Here is a 20,438-nt window from a genome sequence, read left to right as displayed (position 1 = left end):
ACCCAGGTCAGTCATCCAGCTCAGCAAGGAGTCACAACCAGCACAGCAATTTGTGGCCGTATCTGCAACCACCGATCTCTACCCCAGTGCTGTGTATCTGCATCTCAGGGACCACAGGCTTCCCGTGTCAATCACAGGTTCATGGCCTGTTTCAAGCTAGCTTAGTATCAGGAGCTGGGTCCCCACCCCACACTGCGTGCATCACGCTTAGAAACTACACCCAAAAGGAGAAGGCTGCATAAAACAACAGCCGTACCACGTCTGCTCCCTCCCACTCCCTGCCACCGGTACCCAAACCTGCAAGACACCAGTGGAAGGAGCAGGAGAGCTGGGGGAAGAATTCCCTTCCACAGACCTTCCTGCCAGATCACTCCTCAAACGGATTCCCACATCCTCTTCTGCTCTCTTGCCGCTCCTGCCACCGCCCCCAGGAATGAAGAAGCTCACCAACTGTTTTCAGTTCCCTTCTGATGCTCTTAACCAGAGGTCTAAGGAGGAAAGCCACATGCCACAGACCTGATTTAGAAAAACACCGAATTTTTTTTCCACAGCTGTGTCATTAGAAAAAAAAGGGGGGGGGGGGAGGGAGGAGGAGGGAGGAGGGGATTTAATAACACTTAATTACCATAAACTCTATCCAATCAGCCACAGAGCAGATTTCAGGTGCAAGGGTGGAGTGGGGGGGACAGTGGGGGTGGCAAGGAGCAGCTCAGAGGAGGGAGTCGTCCAGGGAAAGGCTGGATTTCCACACTTAAAACTTGGAAGATTTCACATGACTGAGCCAGTGATAATTCCAGCTCTGCTGAAGCTTTGCTGTCTGCTTTTGTCATTACCGGGGTAATGCGGGAGGCTGATCGCGCCAAATCTCTTCCAGCTGCCAGGTGTGAAATGGACTCTGGCACGGTCACCAGGAAGGCGCCTGCTGGGTCTGCACGCTCTCTGGTATGGCCCCCTCTTCGCCCGAGCCAAGGGGAGCCCACCTCTCCCACCCACCACCCACATGACAGGGTCCTGATGGCAGCAGCCTCGGGGAATTCAGGCTTTTAGAGGACGCAGGTTTTCTGCCCAGCCTGGAGGACACGTCATCACCACACCACCTTTCCACCACACTGTATACAGCTCACCCTCCCCAGGCAATCCCAGAGAACATAGCAGCACCCAGCCTCTCTCCTCTCCTTCACCACAACAACCCCCTGTCAGGCTGGGGCTCCCTGCACTGACCCACAGGCAAAGCTCAAGGACTCTGCAGAAGCACCTCAGCCCAAGTTCAAGGCCAGTCTCAGGCAGGAGCTGTAGGGTCTTCGCTGCCCAAGCTGTCATTTGCCAGGGTAGAGAGGGCCTGTGCCCACTCCCCCCACATTCAGCAGTGTGAGGTTGGGGGGGGGAATGAAGCTGTCTGCAAGATTGGGGCCAAACATCACTTCTTCATTTGGCCTAACTGGACAGCCACCAACCAATGGGCACAGGAATATCTCCCCTCAGAGCAGAGGGACAAATGGACAGAGGCTGGATCTGAATTGCTCAGCTGTGGTCCAGCTCTGGTTCCAGTCTCCTTCATTAACCAAAGATGCAATATAATTTTTTGTTTTAAATGATCCACAACAGCAAAGAAAAGAGAATGGCAGAAGGAGCAGCATATGAGCTCATCAGCCCACCCCAGGGGGGTGAGTGCAATATTGTTCCCTACGTGTGTTTTCCAGCACTTAGTCCAGCCTAAGTTCAACCCCTCCCAAATAATGAGGCTTCTACCAGCTTCTTTTTTTCCCCAGCAGTTCAAACAGGAACCAAAATCTCACCGATTCTCCCTTTTTTTGCAGTCGTTGGGTTTTATTTCACGTCTCCAGGTATGGGAGGAGCAGATCTCCAGCCACGCTGTTGCCACAGGAGCCAGGGTTTTGTGGGGTTTTTTTTTTTCACTTGGGGAATTGTCTCCCAGGGAGAAAGCTTCCTCCCTGACCTGCCAGCACAGCCCTCGCTCCCAGCCTCTGATACGCCTGCATTTCCATATTAGACGCGAGAATGTTCTGCTCTGTTTGACAGCAGTGCCGGCGCGGCCCTGTTCCCAGCCAGATAGGGCTCTCTTTTGATCTCTGGTGCGCACGCTGCCAGCCTTGGGAAGGGGGAAGGGAAGGTTACTGCTTCCCTGCTGGAAGGGTTTCCAGCCCTACAGGTGTTTATTCACTCAGTCAGAGAGAGGGAGTGATTTACTCGGCTGCCTCTGTTCTCCCTGTCTTGTCAGGCGCAGCCACAGCAGCACGAGATGTGCCACGGGCACGGGGTCACTTCTCCTCTTCAAAAGGCTGTTGCAGAGACAATGCAGCTGTGCCCCGAGCGAGAGCGGCATCGTCCAAGGCTGCCGTGCAACGGGGAGGAGAGTCCCCACCTTGAGCTGCAGACCACCTCAGGAGAGCCAAAGGCGGAGGAGCAGCACCCACACAAGGCACGGCATCGGGCTGGAGGGAAGGGAACGGTGCATCCCAGGGAGATGCTGCAGACCTGGCTCCTACCAGGGGGCTACAAACCTCCAGTCAGTCCTTGCTTCCCTTCCCACTCCTAAATCGCACACTGCACTCACAGTGCCTGGGTGGCAGCCATGCTTGGGGCTCCAGAGCAACCTCCTGCTTTACAACCCTCCTCTGCAGCAGCAGTCCCCAAATTCCAGGTAACTACCCACCGGGGTCCACTGTGTTTGAAAACGGCTCATCACACAACACAGATCCTCCTGTTCCCAACCAGCTCCTCAGTGCAGAGCTGGGAACGCGTGGGGATCGTTTCCCTCCTGGCTCTCTGTGGTAGCCGTGCCACAGGAACGCTGCTGGACCTCGGGATGGGCAGTGTCCTGGGTGCTCTCAATCACAAGGTTGCTCCCACTGTTTGGGACACCAAAAGACTGGCTACAACCCCTCCTTTGACCCCCTTTTCATAGCAGAGGGTGGGTAGATAACTGCCCTAAAAGCACAAAGGTCTCTGCCCCTATGCAGCCCCACACTATTCTGATGGTGTATTAGCAGCAGCACCATTTTTAAGCCTGGGCTTAAAACACCTGCTGCAGTGTTGGGGAGCACAGGGGTCCCCCAGGGACCTAGCACAATAAAAACCAGGTAATACAGGAGATTAGTAAAGGTCCAGCTCAGAATTTCCATTCCATCTCGCTCTCTTAAAGGGCAGGGAAGGCTTCCTGAGAAAAAAGTGGGAGGAGAAAATGAAAGCCTGCTTTTATTCAGGGCTTCCTAGAACCCCCTCTCTTAATGAGCTGGGGGAACCCACAAGGCATTCCGGGTTCAGGAGCAGGATTCAGATCCTGAGTGCAGACTGCAAAGCCAAGGGCTGCTGTTCTGCCTCACACTGTGCTCGGGCACTCGGTAAACAAAAATGGTGGGAAGGCCAGAGGAAAGAAATGGGATGGGATCATTTGACCCTGCTGCTCCCATGGCAAACGCATCGGTTTGGGCAAGGGCAGCCACTTTAGTAGGGTGCATCAGTCTGCAGCCACTTTAGTAGGGTGCATCCAAAGGCACTGCCTTGGTTTCAGATGGCTTGATTGGTGTTTAGCCCATTCTTCACCAGGCCAAATCGGTTGCTGTTACCTGGATTCAGCTCCTAGGCATGCCCTGCCTTGGAATTACAACGGATACAGACTAAGGAGAAGCAGCAAAGATGACAGCAGGCGTATCAGGTGTGCTACAGGAGTCTTATGCCCCTGTGTAACAAACATGTTTCAGAGTCTATGCAAGCATCCTCCTAGAACTTATCTGCACACATCTACCAGGAACATTCCAAGGATAACAGGGCAGGTGAACGGAAAAAATCCAGACAGCCAGGTAAGGAGTAGCAGCGCTTAGCTCTGCTCTGGACAGCTTTCAGAAAAGCCCAGTAAAAAGCTAAAGGGTTTTTACCTGCATTGAAGAGTTAACAGGCAGGAGAGGATTACAGGAAAGAAAATACTTGGTAGGTACTGTTAGCAATATTAAGTGACACTGGCATTCAACACCTCAGAGCACGCTGCCTTTCGGATCTTATTTGGGAAAGAAGGGTCAAGAAGAGACAATACAGAGGAATATCATGTGAAATGAGGGTGCAGTACAGATCCCTACAATCTATCTTCACACAGCATAATGCAAGGTATGGAGTTTAAAGAAGGTTTTGAGACAAACTGCAGCAAAAAGTCCCCTTTGAGATTCCCCAGACCGGTTATTCAGAATATACACCTCCAGCCTCAGCTACTGAACTCCAAACCCAGAAACAGGATCTAGCTTCAGCCAGGCTGCTTTTATTAATTTATTTTAGTGGCCAAAGAGTGCAGGTTAAGCATAGTGATGGAGATAGGTATTACTGACAGCTAATTAGTTCCAACTTCACAACAAAGCCTTTAAGAGAACGGCCTGCAAAACCTCATTTACACGACCTGGAGACAAACTCATTAACTGCAGGCTCCATGCCCTGCTCCACTTCCCCAGCCATAAAGAAAAGTTTAAAAATCACGTTTATAGGAAAGAACTGTAAGATAAATGAGGAGATTTAATAATAAAAATTAAAAATAAAAATAAAAAAATCCGGAAAAACAGAAGCCTTCTGCAGATTCCATCTCTATAGGAACAGTGCCATAAATGCATAAGAAAGAACCAGGCAGCCCTATTCTCCCTGCTAGGCTTCTTTTTTTCCCTTTAAAGGAACAGATGCCAGCATGATAAACCCCTGTCTATCTTTCCTATTAAACACGTAATCAAGACATTCTGCCTGAAAAGTAGAAACACCCCTAAAATCCACCTCAAAAGCTGCGGCTGGCTTTTTTAATCATAAAGCAATTATTCTAATTAAGAGGTAATCCCTCTCTCGCACTGCAAGCTTCCCTCCGATTAGATAAAGAAAGCACTGGTAGCCTCCTTCATGCACCCTCAGAGCCGGATACTCACAGCTCCCACACCACTGCCTCTTGAAACCCTCCCTTCCCTCCCTCCTTAATTTCAATTAAGTTCCACTCTTAAGAAAGGAGAAGAAAAGGGGAAGGGGATGGGGGAGAGAGAAGCAGCACTTACCCTTTGGGGACTCACTTCTGGCTTTCTTGCTTTCTAAAGGACACTCACTGCTGCTGTTGGGAGAACATACTCTTCTCTTGCCTAAAATTTCATCTAGAAGAGAGGTGAGAAACCTGAGTATCAGATAAGGTTGTACTTTCCTCTTTGCAGAAGCAACCAGAGAGACTTTGGTATTTTGCTCCTCTCTCCTGCACACACACAGACACACACACACACATATATTACAGGCAGAGGAGGAAAAAAAAAATGAAAGTAAGAAAAATCATCATCTTGAGAGCCTTGATCTGCTTTCCTAATCACGCAGTCCGAAAGCACGTAATGACTATTCACACACTGATCAATGCACCGTTTCCAAGCTATGAATTCTGAAATCCAGTTGATTTCCTTACTGAGTTTCATCATTTGTTCTGTTGCCTTTTGTCCCCCCGGTGTTTCCACTCCTTTCATGCCCTGATGCAAAGCAACTGGGGGAGAGAAAGGGGAGGAAAAAAACAACACACACACACACAAAAAAAAAGCACAACAGATCTCTGAATCTTCCTACCACAGTATCTCTCTCTCTCTCTCTCAATCTCTCTCTTCCCCCCCCCCTCCTTCCTTCTCCCCCCCTCCTCCTCCTCCTTCAAAACCTCAAGGTCCTTAGCAATCTTCCCCCTCTAGATTGTACGGAAACACTCAAGCCTTTTGCATTACTGCAGCCCTACAAACCAACACAAAATACCTAATATACAATTACAGCGTCCCCGAACAGATTTAAAATCAATATCCTCCCATAATAATGCTGGGGAAACTGAAAGCATGATGTTGCATATGGGCAGGAAGGAAGAGACTGTTTGTCACTGCAAGCATCAAATTCCCATCTATCAAGGGCTTGTTAAAGATGCAGCATCTTAAAATAAAATAGAGGGGGGGAAGAAAATCTCTCTCACAAACAAGCACCATATTTGAGCGGGTATACATTGCATCTGCCTGTGAGCCAACACGCAGGCAAAGCTGCTGCAGTTTGCCCAAAGTGTGTTGGTTAAGAAAGGTTACAAACCCCCTTGGTGCTATTTGTAAGAACAACAAAATTATTTATGTTCCAGGGGACATTTTAAGCCAAGCAACTGTCCCCCGTACTCAGAGTTGCTCCACATTACTTGGAATTCAGCTAAGCAAGCCCAGGTTGCTGCCTCTGTGATGCTTTTATCAAGAGATGCAGAGCCCAGGTCTGTGGCTGCCACGGGGGCAGGCGCTCAGCGTGCCCAGGGCACAGCCTGCCAGGCTCTACCTCCATCCAAAGAGCAAGTCTGGAACTCTGCGAAGTTACAAGTGGCATTTCAAGATTTTAAAGAGCACAAGCTGGCTCTGATCTTGCCTTGCCACGACCCTGTCACCCAGCCCGTTAAGGAAACTGGAGCTCAGAAACAATTGCGGAGGCTGCAACCATCCATAACCTAAAGCAAAGCAAATACAACAGAGCAGTGGCAACTGGAAAGCAGATGGGAAGGGGCAGAGTCAGCCAGTGGCAACACTGAAGTTTTCTCAGGACTTTACATTCCAGGGGTTAAGTCAGCCTTTCAATGCAACTTGAATTTTATCAACCCTCCTTGCCTCAGTTTACCCTCTAAATAACTTCTCCAAAGCCACGGACAGCATCAGCTTGCCAAGGCAGCACCAAAAGCTGGGAAGTACCTGGCCACACAGCACAGACAGAGGCACAAGCACCCTCCCCATGGAACTCTTCATTCTTCATGTTGATTTTCCTGGAAATGTTAGTCTGACGCTGCAAACCCTCAGTGCTGGAGGCCAAGATCATATATCCTCCTCAGAAGTGTTCTCATCCGGGATTTGCGGCTTTGAAACAACAAAGTCCCATTGCTCAGCTCACCCCTCCCAGCCCAGGCAGAGAAACCCAGCCGGGCTCATTCCCATGTACTTCAGGCAGAAGAGACTCCATGGAAGAACTGGTGACAGAAGCCCCGGTTACATGTGACAGCAGTTAGAATATGAGCAGTGAAGATTCCTTGGTTTCACAGCTCTGCCAAGGCACTTCATTACCCTCCTATCACTTCTCCTCTCTCGCTGTTCCACTCCCACCCCCACGCGCCCATCTGCCAGCAGACATTCGCTCCGACTAGCACCGTGCCCTGCTATTCCCAGGCACGTCAGCAGGACAGGTTGCAGAGTCCCATCTCGCTCCCAACCGGCTGCATTCAGGCAGGGGAAGGACCAAGATCACACAGCAACTGAAGAGGCACCAGCTCCATCAGACCCACGCCCCACCAAGCCTCCGAAACACCCAGCACACACACCAGCAAGCCCACAGCCTGCCACCAGAGAGGTCCCTGACGTCTCACAGTCAAGATTTGAACTTGGCCCTCTGGAGATCCCACATGAGCCCATTAATCTCCAGGATGATCTGATCTGCAGCGTTTTCCTTTCCAGCACCTCAGGTTCACATCGTACGGAAGCACCGAATCCCACACACAGCTCTGTGCTGCCGGTGATGCTCAGCAGTTTTTTATGGTGCTGAGATCACTGAATTAAAATTTCCTTGGGGTTTGGGTTCCCCCCCCCCCCCTTCATTTAAGCAAAGCCCTGGGATGCGTCAGTCTGCCTCTGCCCCAAGAAGTGCAGGGACTAAATCAACCAGATAAAGAGCAAGCAAGGAAAAGGGAATAATTATCATCAGTAGCCAGTACTGAGACACAAAGATCTAACAATCTGCCCCGAATTCACCAAGTCAGTAGGAGAGCACGAGAGTGAATGCCAATCTTCTGAATCCCAGCCCAGTATTGTAAGAAGTCATACCCCCCCTTGGCTTTCTTAGCAGCGAAGCAGCAAAGAGGCAGGTCACTCCTCATACTTATTTAGGAAACTCTCAGATTCTGGGGGTACAACCTAAACAGCAACATATTTATACCACAGCACCAATCCTTTTCTCTCTCCAACCTAAACCACACGCAGAGCTTTGGCACAGTGCTTACAATGGCTGAACAGGTGCCCTTTTACAGGACCCTATACTCCAAACTCATCCCTCTACATCCCCGTGCCATCCATCCCACCCATCTCTGCACTGACACACAAGGAGCCAGGTGGGTGGTCGAAGGTGTTGGGATGGGAGGGACCCCAGTCCTTCTCCTCCTGACTTCACAGCAGCAGCAAAACAGAGCACGAGTTGCAAACGAGCTGGCAGTGGAGTTTCTGGGTGTCTCACCACCCTCAGAGAGGGTTTGTGCATTCAGAATACAGTGCTACTCACTGACCAGAAAGCCAGAAGGTAACTGACTGTTTGCTCAGCCCAGGCACCTGCCACAGGCAGCACTCCACCGCAGACAGAGGATGGGGAGGAATAGCTGGGGGGGCCTTTTCCTTTTTCTTATTTTCTCCCCGTAGATCCTTGCTTTTGCCTCCCCTCTCTGCCTGCCACTGAGTGTTTCAGTTGAAAGGAAGCCAAATCAGGGTGGTTTTTAATATTAAAGCTGAAAATGAAAGACATTATCAGTGGAACTGCACTGTTATGAAGCGGGGCCAGGCGATAACACAAGGAAGGAGTGCTGGAGGGAGCCCCAAGCATACTGATCACTTACTGCCACCAAAGAAGCACAGCCCTGACCACACATCCCCTCCCCGACCCTGGGTTCCCCACACAGGTCCTACATTACATTCAAGGCTCCTGCTAGCCTCACAAGGCAGCACAGGAAGTGATTCAGAGACGTTTTTTGGCAACAAAGTCAAGTATTTTCTCCAAAGATTTAGAAATCAAAGTGGATTTCTCCCTCCTCTTTCCCAGGAAGAGAAAGTCCAGCACTCACCTGCTGCACTTCTACAGCAACAAGTACCAATGTCTTTGCAACCACAAAGAGAAAAGGATGCGGGTTTGACACCATAAAACAAGCTTGTTCAAAAGCCAGGGCAATGTTGGCTTTATCTAGTCACAGAGCTCCTTGGACTTGAGACGGTGATCAGAGCCCACAGGTGGAATGTCACCTGGAAGTATCAGTGCCCAGTACTCCTGCACTGCCTCTAATCCTCAGCCCCTCGCAGCCAGGTGACTTAACAGTCATGTTCACCAACACAACTAAGGATCCCAAGCTTCATTAGCAGCTTTGAAGGGAGGACTTCGGAGCCTAAGTCAGCTGGGAAGATTAGAACACCTAACTCTCTGTTTCCCCAAAGGAGGAGGGACTCTATCTCCACTCCCTGCAGCAGAGAGGATGCACCAAGGATACAATTCGAATCAACAGCAGGGTGAGAGCTGAGCCCACATCCCTGTGACCAAGCACAGGGATTCACCTCACAAGGGGAAATGGAAAGTATCAGGTGTCCCAAAAGTTGTGTGTCCCCCCCCCCCAATCTTGTTAAATGTGTGGACTATAGAGAGTGTCCCAGTTACAGCTGAGGTACTGCACTGAGTTCTTCTGCACTGGGCTATGCTACAGACACAAGGGAAGAGATCAAAACCTATCTCACGCTCCCTATCCATATCACTGGTTTTGCTCTGAAAGCTTCTTGGACCCAGAAGTCCTGAGTAAACAGAGAACTGAGCCAACTTACATGGGAAAGCACCCAGGCTCAGATAGCCAACATCTCACAAGAGGAGAGTCCTTTTTTCACCTCCTTTCACATTATTTTAAGAGGAGGAAAACATCCTCCCTTGCTCTTAACTCCCCCATCCAACTGAAACCCTGGAGATGACAATTCCCACCGACCAGCCTGAAACATCTTGGCAGCATCTCAGTTTATTCAGCTCTCCCCTTTCCTTTGGCACAAACAGGCTGCCACAGGAGGAGCTGCTCTGCCCAAACAACGCTGGTGCTCCAGCCTCCCTGCTCAGCCCATTCCCGTGCTGAATGTGACAGGTTTGCTGGGACCCTGGAGACTTCCTTCCCCAGCCATGGGCCTTTGTGAGAAGCTGCACCAGCTTGCAGAGTCCCAGCAGGCCCAGAGCTGCTCTCAACAAAGGCTGGCGTACGAGGGGCCACGCAGTAGGCTGCACACAGCAGCGTGGAATCTGGCTGCACATCGGCCCCATCCCTTGCCAGCAGGAATCAATGGAACAAAGGGAGAGTGATGCACAAGGTCATGGGAATAACGGGCCATAATTTAACTGAGGGCAACGAGAATGGAAAAAGGGGAAAAAAAATTATTGGAGAGAAGCTGGGGGAAGGGAAGCAGTGGGCTTGTGGGACTTGGGATGTTAGAACAATACAAGTGCAAGCCAGCTCATGAGGCAGGGTTAGTCCTAGCAAGGGAGGGGGAAATACCACTGTATCTCCATAAAGGGGATGTTGAAACAACAGCAAAATAAAGGTAGCATCCTCCTCCCAGCAGGTCAGCTTAATGGCTTGAGGGACACGGCAGGCAGCAGGCTTCAAGCCTTGGCTGCTGCACTGGGTTATGCCATTGTTCTTTTATGTCTCCACATCTATATCTATTTGTTGGTTGTCATTTAGATTTAGATTGTGAGCACTCCAGGGCAGGAAGCATCCCTTCCCTGGCTGCTGTACCAGCCTTAACAGTACAAATAGTAAAACCAGCAGAGCAAGCTGGGCACTCCTGGCTCAGGGCCATCCCTAGCCTAGACCAGGTAGCTGCACATGCTTCCTAAGCATCATGCTTCAAGTTCCCTGAGACAAGCAGCTCTTGGAAAACAGGAAGAAAAACAAAGGGGGAGGGAAGAATGGGACACACTGCTGGTCTCTTACTACAAAGCAAGGAGGATGCAATATTGAGTAATCAAAGGGTTTGCTCTTTCCTGCTCACTTCCTGTGCAGTCACCCAACAGCAGATAAGGGCACCAGGAGGCAACTCAGCACCCATCGCTCACTGAGCTGACCTCACCACACTGCAGTGAGAGCAGCACCCCAAAGACAGGTCTAGTGTGCTGACCCCTTCCCAAACCCCAGTTAACTGCAGCATACACAAAAGCTGTGTGAGCACGCACCAGGACAGCAGCTGAGTGTAAGAATTCCCAATGTATATCACATCAACCATCCCTTCCCCAGGCTTCAGGAGGAGCCTGTATCCCCTTTCTCAGCTCTAACCACTTGGCCATCTGCCTTTCCTCCTACCATGCAAACAGTACCCTGCTCCTTCCCACCTCCTTGCACACACTCCTAGCTGGAGCTAAGCTCCTGAAAGGACCAGCTGATATTTCAAGCTCCCAAGGGGTGAAACAGAGGGAGGTGCTGGTCATGCTGGAGTCGTCATCCTGTCTGTCTGTCTATCATGAGGCTGTTTATTAGGGAAGGTGCACCAACATCCTCTTGTATCCCAGATTCTCACAGAATTCATTTTTACAGCATGCAGCAAGCCACGGAAAGGTGGTAAATATTCATAGTATGAAAAACACTCATGGAGAGGATATACTGCACTTAAGAGAGAGATCTGAATTAATTTTATGTGCTGCAGAGAGGCTTTTTAGCAATTGCAAAATTGTGAATCCCCACTCTCTTCCAGAAAAGATTTAAAGAATGAGGCTGGCAGGGGGGGCTGGAAGTCCAGGTCTTTTGGAGACTCACCCTCCAGCTCTAGGGAGGAACGAGTTGTAGTAGGGAAGAGAGGAGAAGGGGCAGCTTGTGCAAGCAGAACACTTGAGGCAGTTCCAGTGAGGATCAGGCTTTTCTTGAGCGACCACAAATCTCTTGTGCAAAGGTCGCTTGGCCTCGATTTATAGGCCTGTGATAGAGAGCTATGAAAACTGGCATCATTCCTTGGACACAGAGACCTGCCTCAGCCCTGGGGAATGCCACAGGACACCCAGCCTCACCAAAGGGAGGGAAAGGCCCCGCAGCAGGGACAGCATCCCTGACTCCCCACGGGCTCTCAGCGCCGCATCTTCTGTGTGTGGTCCACGCCAGCACCCCGGCATCCCCTCCGACACCCAGCTACACCACCTGCCCTGGCTGTTCCTTCTACACACCTCCCAGCATCTCTCCAGGAGAGCGAGTTCTGAAGGCAGTGATTTCCAGGGGAGCTGCTGGTGGTGCTGCACCCTTAGCACCATTTAAATGTCCGATTGCACTCATCCAGCCCCTGAAAAAACCAGCGCTCCTCCAGCCCGTGACAGCTTTGACAGCCAGACTCCTTAATTCCTTTTTCTTATTCCCTTAATCTGTCATCTTTATCAGGCTGGGGAAGTGCCAGGCAGCATGCAGGAGCCCCGGCCCCGATCAATCTCCACATTACAGCTGACAGAATGGTGCTAATAACTTATTGATCTAATGTTTGCCAAGCCCCACTGGGGCTGAAAGGCTGCCATTGATTGGCTTGAGGGAAGGAGCCTCTCAGCTGAGAGCCGAGCGGAAAGCCTTCAAATTGTCTTCTTCCCGAGGAGCCCAGAGATGGAGGGAGGGTGGGGAAGGGAGAACAGGGAGGAGGACGAGGGGACTGAAGAGAGGAAGTGAAATGGAAAGGAAGAAGGGCACAGGTATTAGATTAAGAATGGAGGAAAGAAGGGTTTGAGAACCAAAGAAACACAAGGAGGGAGGAAAAGAGCAGGAAAGAGAAAAGCAAAGACCAGCAAAGGAATTGTGAACCAAAAGATTGTGCAGAGCTAAAAAAGTCCATGGAATAGGCAGTTGACCCTCTTCTTGCCCACAGCAAGTCATTCATTGCTTCTTTCCAAGCCCCAGCCCTCCATCCTAGGGCAGCTCCTCCCAAATCTCTTCATGTCCAACGTAAAGCATGTGGCACCTCTAGCTCCCTGACCAGGTCTGAGAACACAAGCTTGTGTCTGGGGAGAGGGCATCATCAGGACAGGTTCCAGTTTAGTGCATGGGTCTGTTCCCTAGGGTGATACACATGGAACTTCACCCTTGAGAACCCCTCCCCATCTTCTTGATTTACACTGACATGGCTAATAACTGCACAAAGTCATCAGAGGTGCTTAGCAGAGGGAAAGGAGTGCTGGAGCAGTGCTGTTAGGCACGGCTGAGCTGGCAGGGCTGCAGGAGCAGCAGTGGGTCTCATGCTGCCCTGGCAGATTTGCCTGACCCATGGCCATCACTGCACAGGGCTCGTTGTGCTCAGCTCTGATTTCCTGGTGGGTTCCTCCCAAGTCTGTCAATCCAAAAGGCTGGGTCAACATTTCTACCTATTATCTCCAACACCTCTCTCCCACGCTCACAGCCTGCAGCCCTTTCTCCTCAGCAGGACTTCTCCCTCACTTTGACCAGAGATGTCTCAAAGCCATGAGCTGGAAAGCAGCACCCTGCTGATGGCTTGGAAGGAACGAGGAGCAGAGCAGCAGCTCAACACCTGCTACCTGGGCAGCTAGTCACACCACCAGCTCTCCAGACACCCAGCTGGGGAACAGTTTACCCCCTCTGCACAGCACGAGCCAAAGGCTTTTAGGGACTGAATCTGCAGCATCCAAACCTGATGACACCAACATAAACACATGCACCAGCGCAGGAACAGCGTCAAGACCCTGGGTGCAAAGCATCAGCTGGGCTGTGGCAGGGTCAGGGGCTCACTGCCTCCCACCCCTGTGCTCCTGCCTGGCAGCAAGCAAGAGTGGACACGTCAGGCGCCCCGTTAGGATCCGTGCTGGGTTTCTATATATAACATCAGTGAGATGTCACCGCTCCGATGATTTGTTTTCAGCTCTTTACTAGCTGCCTGTAAGGCACCTGGGAAAGGAGGTGGAAGCAGGGGGTGGAGAGGAGGTTATTTTTGGAAGCAGGATAATCTTGCTCTTCCCAGAGCTGCAAGGAAAGGAAGAAAGAGTCGGTGTTTATTTCGGTTTCAGAGCCGTGACATACACTGGCCACGAGCTCAGAGGCTCATCCAGCTGCCAGAGAGTGGAGGACTCATTGTCCTGACTATGGCCAGCCTGCCCTCTCCATGCCAGGCACAGAGGAAGCTGAGCTCCTGAAGCTGCCATGCTGAGCACCACCTTTCCTACAAGTGAGGGCACATCCCAAAGGGGCTTGCAGAGCCATCCTACAAGAACCTTCCTGCCAGGAGCAGGCTTCACCTCCCTGCCAAGAGCAAGGCTTCCTGAACTCCAAGAACAGGGCACTAAGCTGCCTTGGTTCCTTCTCCTCCTGCAGTGACAAAGCCAAGAATACAACCTGAACGCTCTAACCTACACTGCAAGCTCAGCTGCAGCACAGCACAAGGAATTGCTTCCACATTGGATTTTCCCATCCTTCCTTCAACTCCAAGACCTCAGTTTGCATTATGAAAGGGTGCTGGTTACCTCCCACTCCAGCAAGGCTTCAGAAGAAATTAAAATGAACTTAAACAGAGCACAAAGAAAGGACAGTGCTCCAGATCTGAGCCATGAAGATGAACAGCACCTGACAGAGCCTGGACCCTCGTGTTGGCAAGGTAAACAACTGTCCTTCATGGTAAAACCCACAAACAAAGGTGGCTGGGCTTACAACTCCTAGATGCCCATGTGGCGCTGATTTTCTGCTCAATTTAAGAGACAGCAGTTCAATAAAGGCTGCTGCTTTTTTTTGTTGTTGTTGTTTGGCTTTGTTAAATGAAAACATGTCTGCATCCCAGCTCATTATCACACGCTCAGGAAACAGCCGTTCGCTGTGATTCTGTCTCTCAGCATTAGCTAGAGCATCCCTGATCCCAATTGTTTTTCACCCCCAATATTAACTCCTTAGTGGATGAAAGCTCAAGGTCTCAGGGCACAGCCAAAGCAAGTGTCCTCCATGGCAGGCACACTGAGTTCAAGGACAGGCCCAAAGAAAATGAGCCAACCAGTCTGCTCAGCTGCAGATCCACACGTGTGAGTGACAAGTGTTGCCTTGTCAATAAAAACTCCAAGACCAATTTTTAAACACAAATCTCAGTTCACTCCTGAGATTTCTCCTTCTCCCTTCCTAAGTCAACAGAGCATCAAGTAGAAAGATGAGACAGGAGCAGTGATACAGAAGAACAAGTAAGCTTGCTGAGAGAAAATAAAGATCTCTCTTTCAGGATGTTTTTGAGACTTGTAGATGAACACTGATCTTCCAGGACTGCAAAAGCACCAAGCATACGTGGCCTCCTCTGAGGCCAAAGCTCTCAGGGTTTGTCCTCTCCATCACATTGACCAACAACAACTAGAAAAAAAAAGCCAGGCTCTCTGGGAGCTCTGCAAGACTGGAAAGCTGGCCTGCTGCTGCTTCCCACACCACAGCCAGAGAAGCCTCTCACTGCTGGGGGAGGGATCTTTAATATGTGCAGTCCCAAATACTCTATGCAGAACCATAGCAAACTGCTTGCAGGGAGACCTGATCATCCACCCTGTCCCCATCAGGTGCCCTTTCTCAGACAGTGTTCAGCCACCAAGCCAACTCCCTCTAATCACAAAGGGCAGAAGGAAGAGAGAGAAGATCTACCAACCTTCAGCTAGCACCAGTGAGCCCGATCCCTCCACTTCTACCCATGCAAACAGCCATGAAACCTGGCACTGCAGAACAGAGGGTGTTTGAGGAGAGAAAGAGGAGAAATTAACAGGAATTTTGGAGGAGGGAAATTACTTAGGGCCTGGGACAAGGACTCTACTGCAAAGGGCTTTTTCAAACTCCAAAGCACACGTGCACGAGGGAGAAGGGACCTGTACTTTCCCTGTGAGCCCCAGAGCAAAGGCCTCCTCTGTCCCCCCTTGTGTGCCCTGGCAGACTGCATTAGCCAAACTGGATAGAGGGGATTGGAGTTGTTTACAGACACACCACTAGCTGCTTAAAGGGGCTCTAAATCCGTGTTTGATGTGCAAACCAGCAGCTTTGCTACTGTGCATTTTGTCAAGCAGCCCTGGCTCTGCTCATCCCTGTGTGTGTGTGTGTGTGTGTGTCTCAATTAAGATTAAAAGCGCCTTGTGCCATCATCCTCTCTCAAGGTAAGCCCCTCTGTAGTGCCAGTGCTGTACCCTGTCTGCTGCTTTGCCTTTATCTGATCCATTTGGAAACGACTTTTATATTCTCATTAGGCTCATCGCCTCCCCTCCCACACGCACGCTCCCCCCAGGCATCTCAGCAGACTTGCTCTACCTTTGCAGATGTTGTTAAGCCTCTTACTGAATCTCACCCAGGCAGGCTGCCTCTGTGTGCTCCTAAGGAAGTACAGAGCCCATTACATGTACTTTGCCTTTCTTCCTCCATTTGGCATATTATATCCCCATCGTGACCGCAATTTAATTATCACCAAGGACAGCATTCTCCAGCATTTTCCACTGCAGAATACCACCAGAAGGGAAGGAGGCAGTGAAAAACTCAGGTCCACAGCATCAGGAGAGGAGAGATCACTCATGTCTCTGAGCTAACCTGGCCTGGGAGCTCTGCACATCACCGAAGCCAGGTAGTGTCTACATGTGTTCCCCCCAGCTGTAGTCCTGAGGAGCGTCAGCACACAGGTGAAGCAGCACACCTCCCAGCACCTCTCTGCCCAAAATCCAGCCTTACCTCTCAGCACATGGATTAGCTAGCTCCTGGGTGAAAGAAAAATCAAAATAATGGTCCAACACTGGCCAAAAATATAGGAAGAGATTAAACCTAGCAGCTGCATATAACCCCTTCACAGACATAACCCAGCTTTCAAAAGAGGAGCTGGGTATCATATTGATCAACGAAGAGCAACAGAGCTGGTAGAGACAAGTGCCCTCCCTTCACACAACATGCTCTGGTTCTCCATGAGAATTTACTGCTCTTTCCATCTGTTGGAAACAACTGCCCCTTGCACACTTGAAGTTGGCACAACCATTTCCTGAACAGACATTACCCAGGGACAGCAGAAACCAGTGTGCTCTGGTTCACCAACGCTTCCACCCCCAGTCAGAGAGAGGTGGAGAACACAGAAGTGGCAGGTTACTATTTTTAAAAGTCTGAGGGCACGATACTGTCAACAGTCAACCCAGACAAGAAGGAAGGAAGGAAGAAGAGGGTGAGAGGGTGCAGATGGGTGCAATCCTAACCCAGTGAGGTGGGTTCCTCAGCCTGCTCACAGATCAGAGTTACAAACAGGGCAGCTCCTCCTGCAACCCAGGACCCCCCCGGGACCTCAGGAAATCCAAGCGCATCATCGAGTGGTAATTGTAATAAATCTGGAGTGCTGCAGAGCAGACCCAACACATGCAAGTTTGCTCTGTGATTAAGAGATCTCTGTAATACCTTCAGGTCCCCAGTGGGCCCGGGGCAGCGTGGTACAGCTAACATGCATCAAACACATAAGAATATCTCAATCATTCCCACAGCTGACGGTGGCTCCGAAGCCAATCGATTGGGCAATTAGATTTTATCAGCACACGCCTCTCAGCCACCTACTTCTGCTGTCGTTGCAAAAGCCTGAGTTACCCCGCAGCTCTGGGTCTCCAGATGCCTTATGGAGAGGAGAAGCACTGGCTGGAGCAGGTTTTTGCTTCATTTGGTAGATTTTCTGCTGTTGGTATTCTCTATTTCCTTTAAAGGCCCAGCATCAGGGCACGCTTCAAACACGAGTTAAGCTGTCAGCTGGCCTTACCCAGGTGTCTTGCATCAGTACACATGCTAGCAGGGGGTATGCCATCTCCAGCCCAAATCTCTCACATGCCAAATCTCAGAGGTAGCCCATAATCCACATCTATCCCTTACTGTCAGCGTGGGGCAGCGACATAGAGCTCTAGCAGAGAAGTTCAGCAGGACAAGAACAAGAGCTGAGCTCTGGGGTTCAGACAGCATTTGCTTTATTATCTTGGGCAAATTCGACTTTCTGGGTCTTTCTGGTTGCCTTGTGCACCTCTTCAGTGTACTCAAAAAACAGTGGAAGGCATTATGCATCTTGTCCAATATTTCTGATGGAATCTTTTGCTTGCTAACAACATAACTACATCCCTGTCTCCTTTACCACCACAGACCAGCAGTAATAGTCCTTCCATAAGTCTGTTTCCAAAGGACTGTAGCTCTCAGATTCACTAGCCCAGACTTCTGTGATGCCAAACCTCCCAGTACCTCACAGTCACTACACTGGTCTTCATCACACTTAACAATGTGGAAGATAGCGTATGTGCTTGCTCTTGATGACTCCAGACTCTTCCTAGCTCTTTGGGCCTCTCAAGATCCAAAATATGGCAGCCCCAGAACCTCAAACATACATTCTAACTAAGTATGAGGACTCCACATCTAACCTTGTCTCTCACTTAACACTGATGCGTTTCTGGAACGCTGTAGATCTCAGAGCATCCCAGCAAAACTCATCAAGCCCAGCAGTTGTCCTGTAATCATGTAATATTTGAAACTATTTTAACATAGGGGACACCCAAGACACAAACACAAGCAAGGTCATACAGACAAACATGTATCTTTGGCCAGTCTGGCTTGTAGAACTGTGTAGGAAAAGGGGCTGTGGAGGTTGGATCATGAAGAGAATGTGGAGATTCAGCTGTGAAAGCAAAGACTGAGAGCTGCCCATGGCTGCTCTGCAGACACACCACAAATCCCCCCGCTCAGCACAACTCATGGGACTGAAAACTTCCCTGCAAGAGAAGCCACACCAGGACAAATTCACACCAGAAGCCACACCAGTACAAATTTCACCACAGGCAGGAGGCACCTTGCTGGAATGGGATCAGGCCTCATGCAAAAGGCAAACCAGGTACCTGGCACATGACTGAACATCTTCCACAGACATTCCCAACGTGTATTAGATGTGGTGCTCCCTTCAGATCCAAGCTTAAGTTACACACTCAATAGTATGACTGACAAGAAAATACAACCAAAACCACAAAGCCACGAGTTTTCAGAAAAGGCCTGTGCTAACATGCACAGAGAGAGCCAATTCTGACTTGGGAAGAGAGGGGTCACCCAATACAAAGACTAGCATTACTCCCAGGTTTTTTGTCCCCTCAGCATTTAAAAGCAAATCCTAGATTCTGCAATCAACAAGGAGATGTCTAGTTTCTTACCAGTGCTTCACTCACTGACTGATGCCTATCTATCCCCAGAGCATCCCCACCAGCAGCTCCCTCACTGAGATCCGGAGAGGCACCGTGCAGGAGCCAAGAGGAGCATTTCTGGTTTCGCCACGTTAAGTTGAAACCAGGTGAACTTCCAAAAACAAAGGAAAAAGGAAGGAAAAAAAAGCCAGGTAGCACTACAACACCGAACAAACATGCTCGTAAAGGAGCTGGCAGGCACACAGGCAGCATGGGGAACCTCTGATTAATGAAATTACAAATCAAACCATGCTCTCTGCAAGGGCTTTCTGCTTCGCTTGACACTGACCCTGGGGACATTGCACTTCTTTGCTGGTGCAAGCTCCTTTGCCAACAGTTCAACACAGACCACTAGATTTGAGAACAACACCAGGCTGAGATCTCCAAAAGGACTTTAACATCACCACGAAATCCTTTCCACGTTCATCTTGAGCCAGAATTTAAAAAGCTCATTCCAAAACGTTAACACAAACAGCTGCTCAAGAAAACATAATGAGAGACAGGAGGGAAGTCAACAAACCCAAACTAGCAGGACCTGCTCCAGCTGCTTACCTGCTGCTCCTAAGCCAACGTCGATGCTGTTTCTCTTGAATTCGCAGCGGCTCTGGGTCTCTGGCATAACGAGTTGACGACTCTGATGCAGGTTGGAGATGATAGTGGAAAGGTCGTTATCACGGCTGCAACAGAGCAGAAAAGCACCAAGTTAAGGAAATCCTATTTGCCACCAGGTAATTGATTTCGGTGTGTGTCTGAGCGTGTGTGTGTGCGTGCACACGAGGTGCTTTTGTTTGCCCCTGACATAGCTGCGCTGCAAGAAAGCTGCTCCCTGCCCTCCCCTGCCAGGCTCCTAGGTAACCTCCTCCGGTTTCGGGGAGCGGAGACGGAGCGCAAAGCACTTCCCAAACAGCACTCTCATTTCCCATAAAGGATTCTGCAGCTGCCAGAGCTCCTGATTTCAGTTTTGCCAGATATAACTTGCGTGGGCCAGAACTTACATCTCAGATGGAAAAACTCGAAGTGTAGGAATTGGCAGATCTATTCCAGAATTAATGGGAAACTTGAACTGAAATAACTGATAGTTTTCTATCAGTTGCCACCCTCTTATTCTTAAAGTAAGCTTTTCCATTCCATCACTGTTGGAACATAAGACTATTTTATTTATTTGAATAATACTTTTTTCTTTTTTAGAGAGAAAGGCACTGTGAGCCCAGCCATCAGCATTACTCAGAGCTGAGGGTAAAGATTTCTTTAACAAAACTAATTTTCAACTCTTCATTCTAACAGATCCTGAAACAATGCTCTCTTCCTTTCTGGACAACAGAATGCATTAGAGCAGTTCAGCATTATTTTGCCTGTTATCCTTGCATCAGATCACTGTTAAGTAGGCTAGTTTAGTCTTTTTTTTTCCTCTCTCCCCCTTCTAAGGAGAGGGAGAAGCAAACACAAAAAGACATCCCCTGTAGCAGATACTGCAGTTCAGCTGGCAAACGCTTTCTGCTTGCAAA

At 49.8% G+C, this 20,438-nt stretch overlaps 1 protein-coding gene across 1 annotated transcript in view; it reads right to left on the bottom strand.

Moving 5' to 3' along the window:
* SAMD11 (sterile alpha motif domain containing 11) overlaps nt 1-20,438 on the bottom strand; it is a gene marked incomplete at its 5' end in the record, with an annotated part of 117,522 nt that overhangs the window by 32,195 nt on the left and 64,889 nt on the right. Inside the window, 2 exons of the mRNA XM_084274723.1 lie at nt 5,037-5,129; nt 19,486-19,610. Coding sequence (XP_084130849.1) covers nt 5,037-5,129; nt 19,486-19,610 — 218 coding nt within the window. The remainder of the gene's footprint in view (nt 1-5,036; nt 5,130-19,485; nt 19,611-20,438) is intronic.

This window comes from Gallinula chloropus (assembly GCF_964237585.1).
Source record: "Gallinula chloropus genome assembly, chromosome: 23".
Taxonomy (NCBI): Eukaryota; Metazoa; Chordata; class Aves; order Gruiformes; family Rallidae; genus Gallinula; species Gallinula chloropus.
This window is presented reverse-complemented; position numbering and strand designations above follow the sequence as displayed.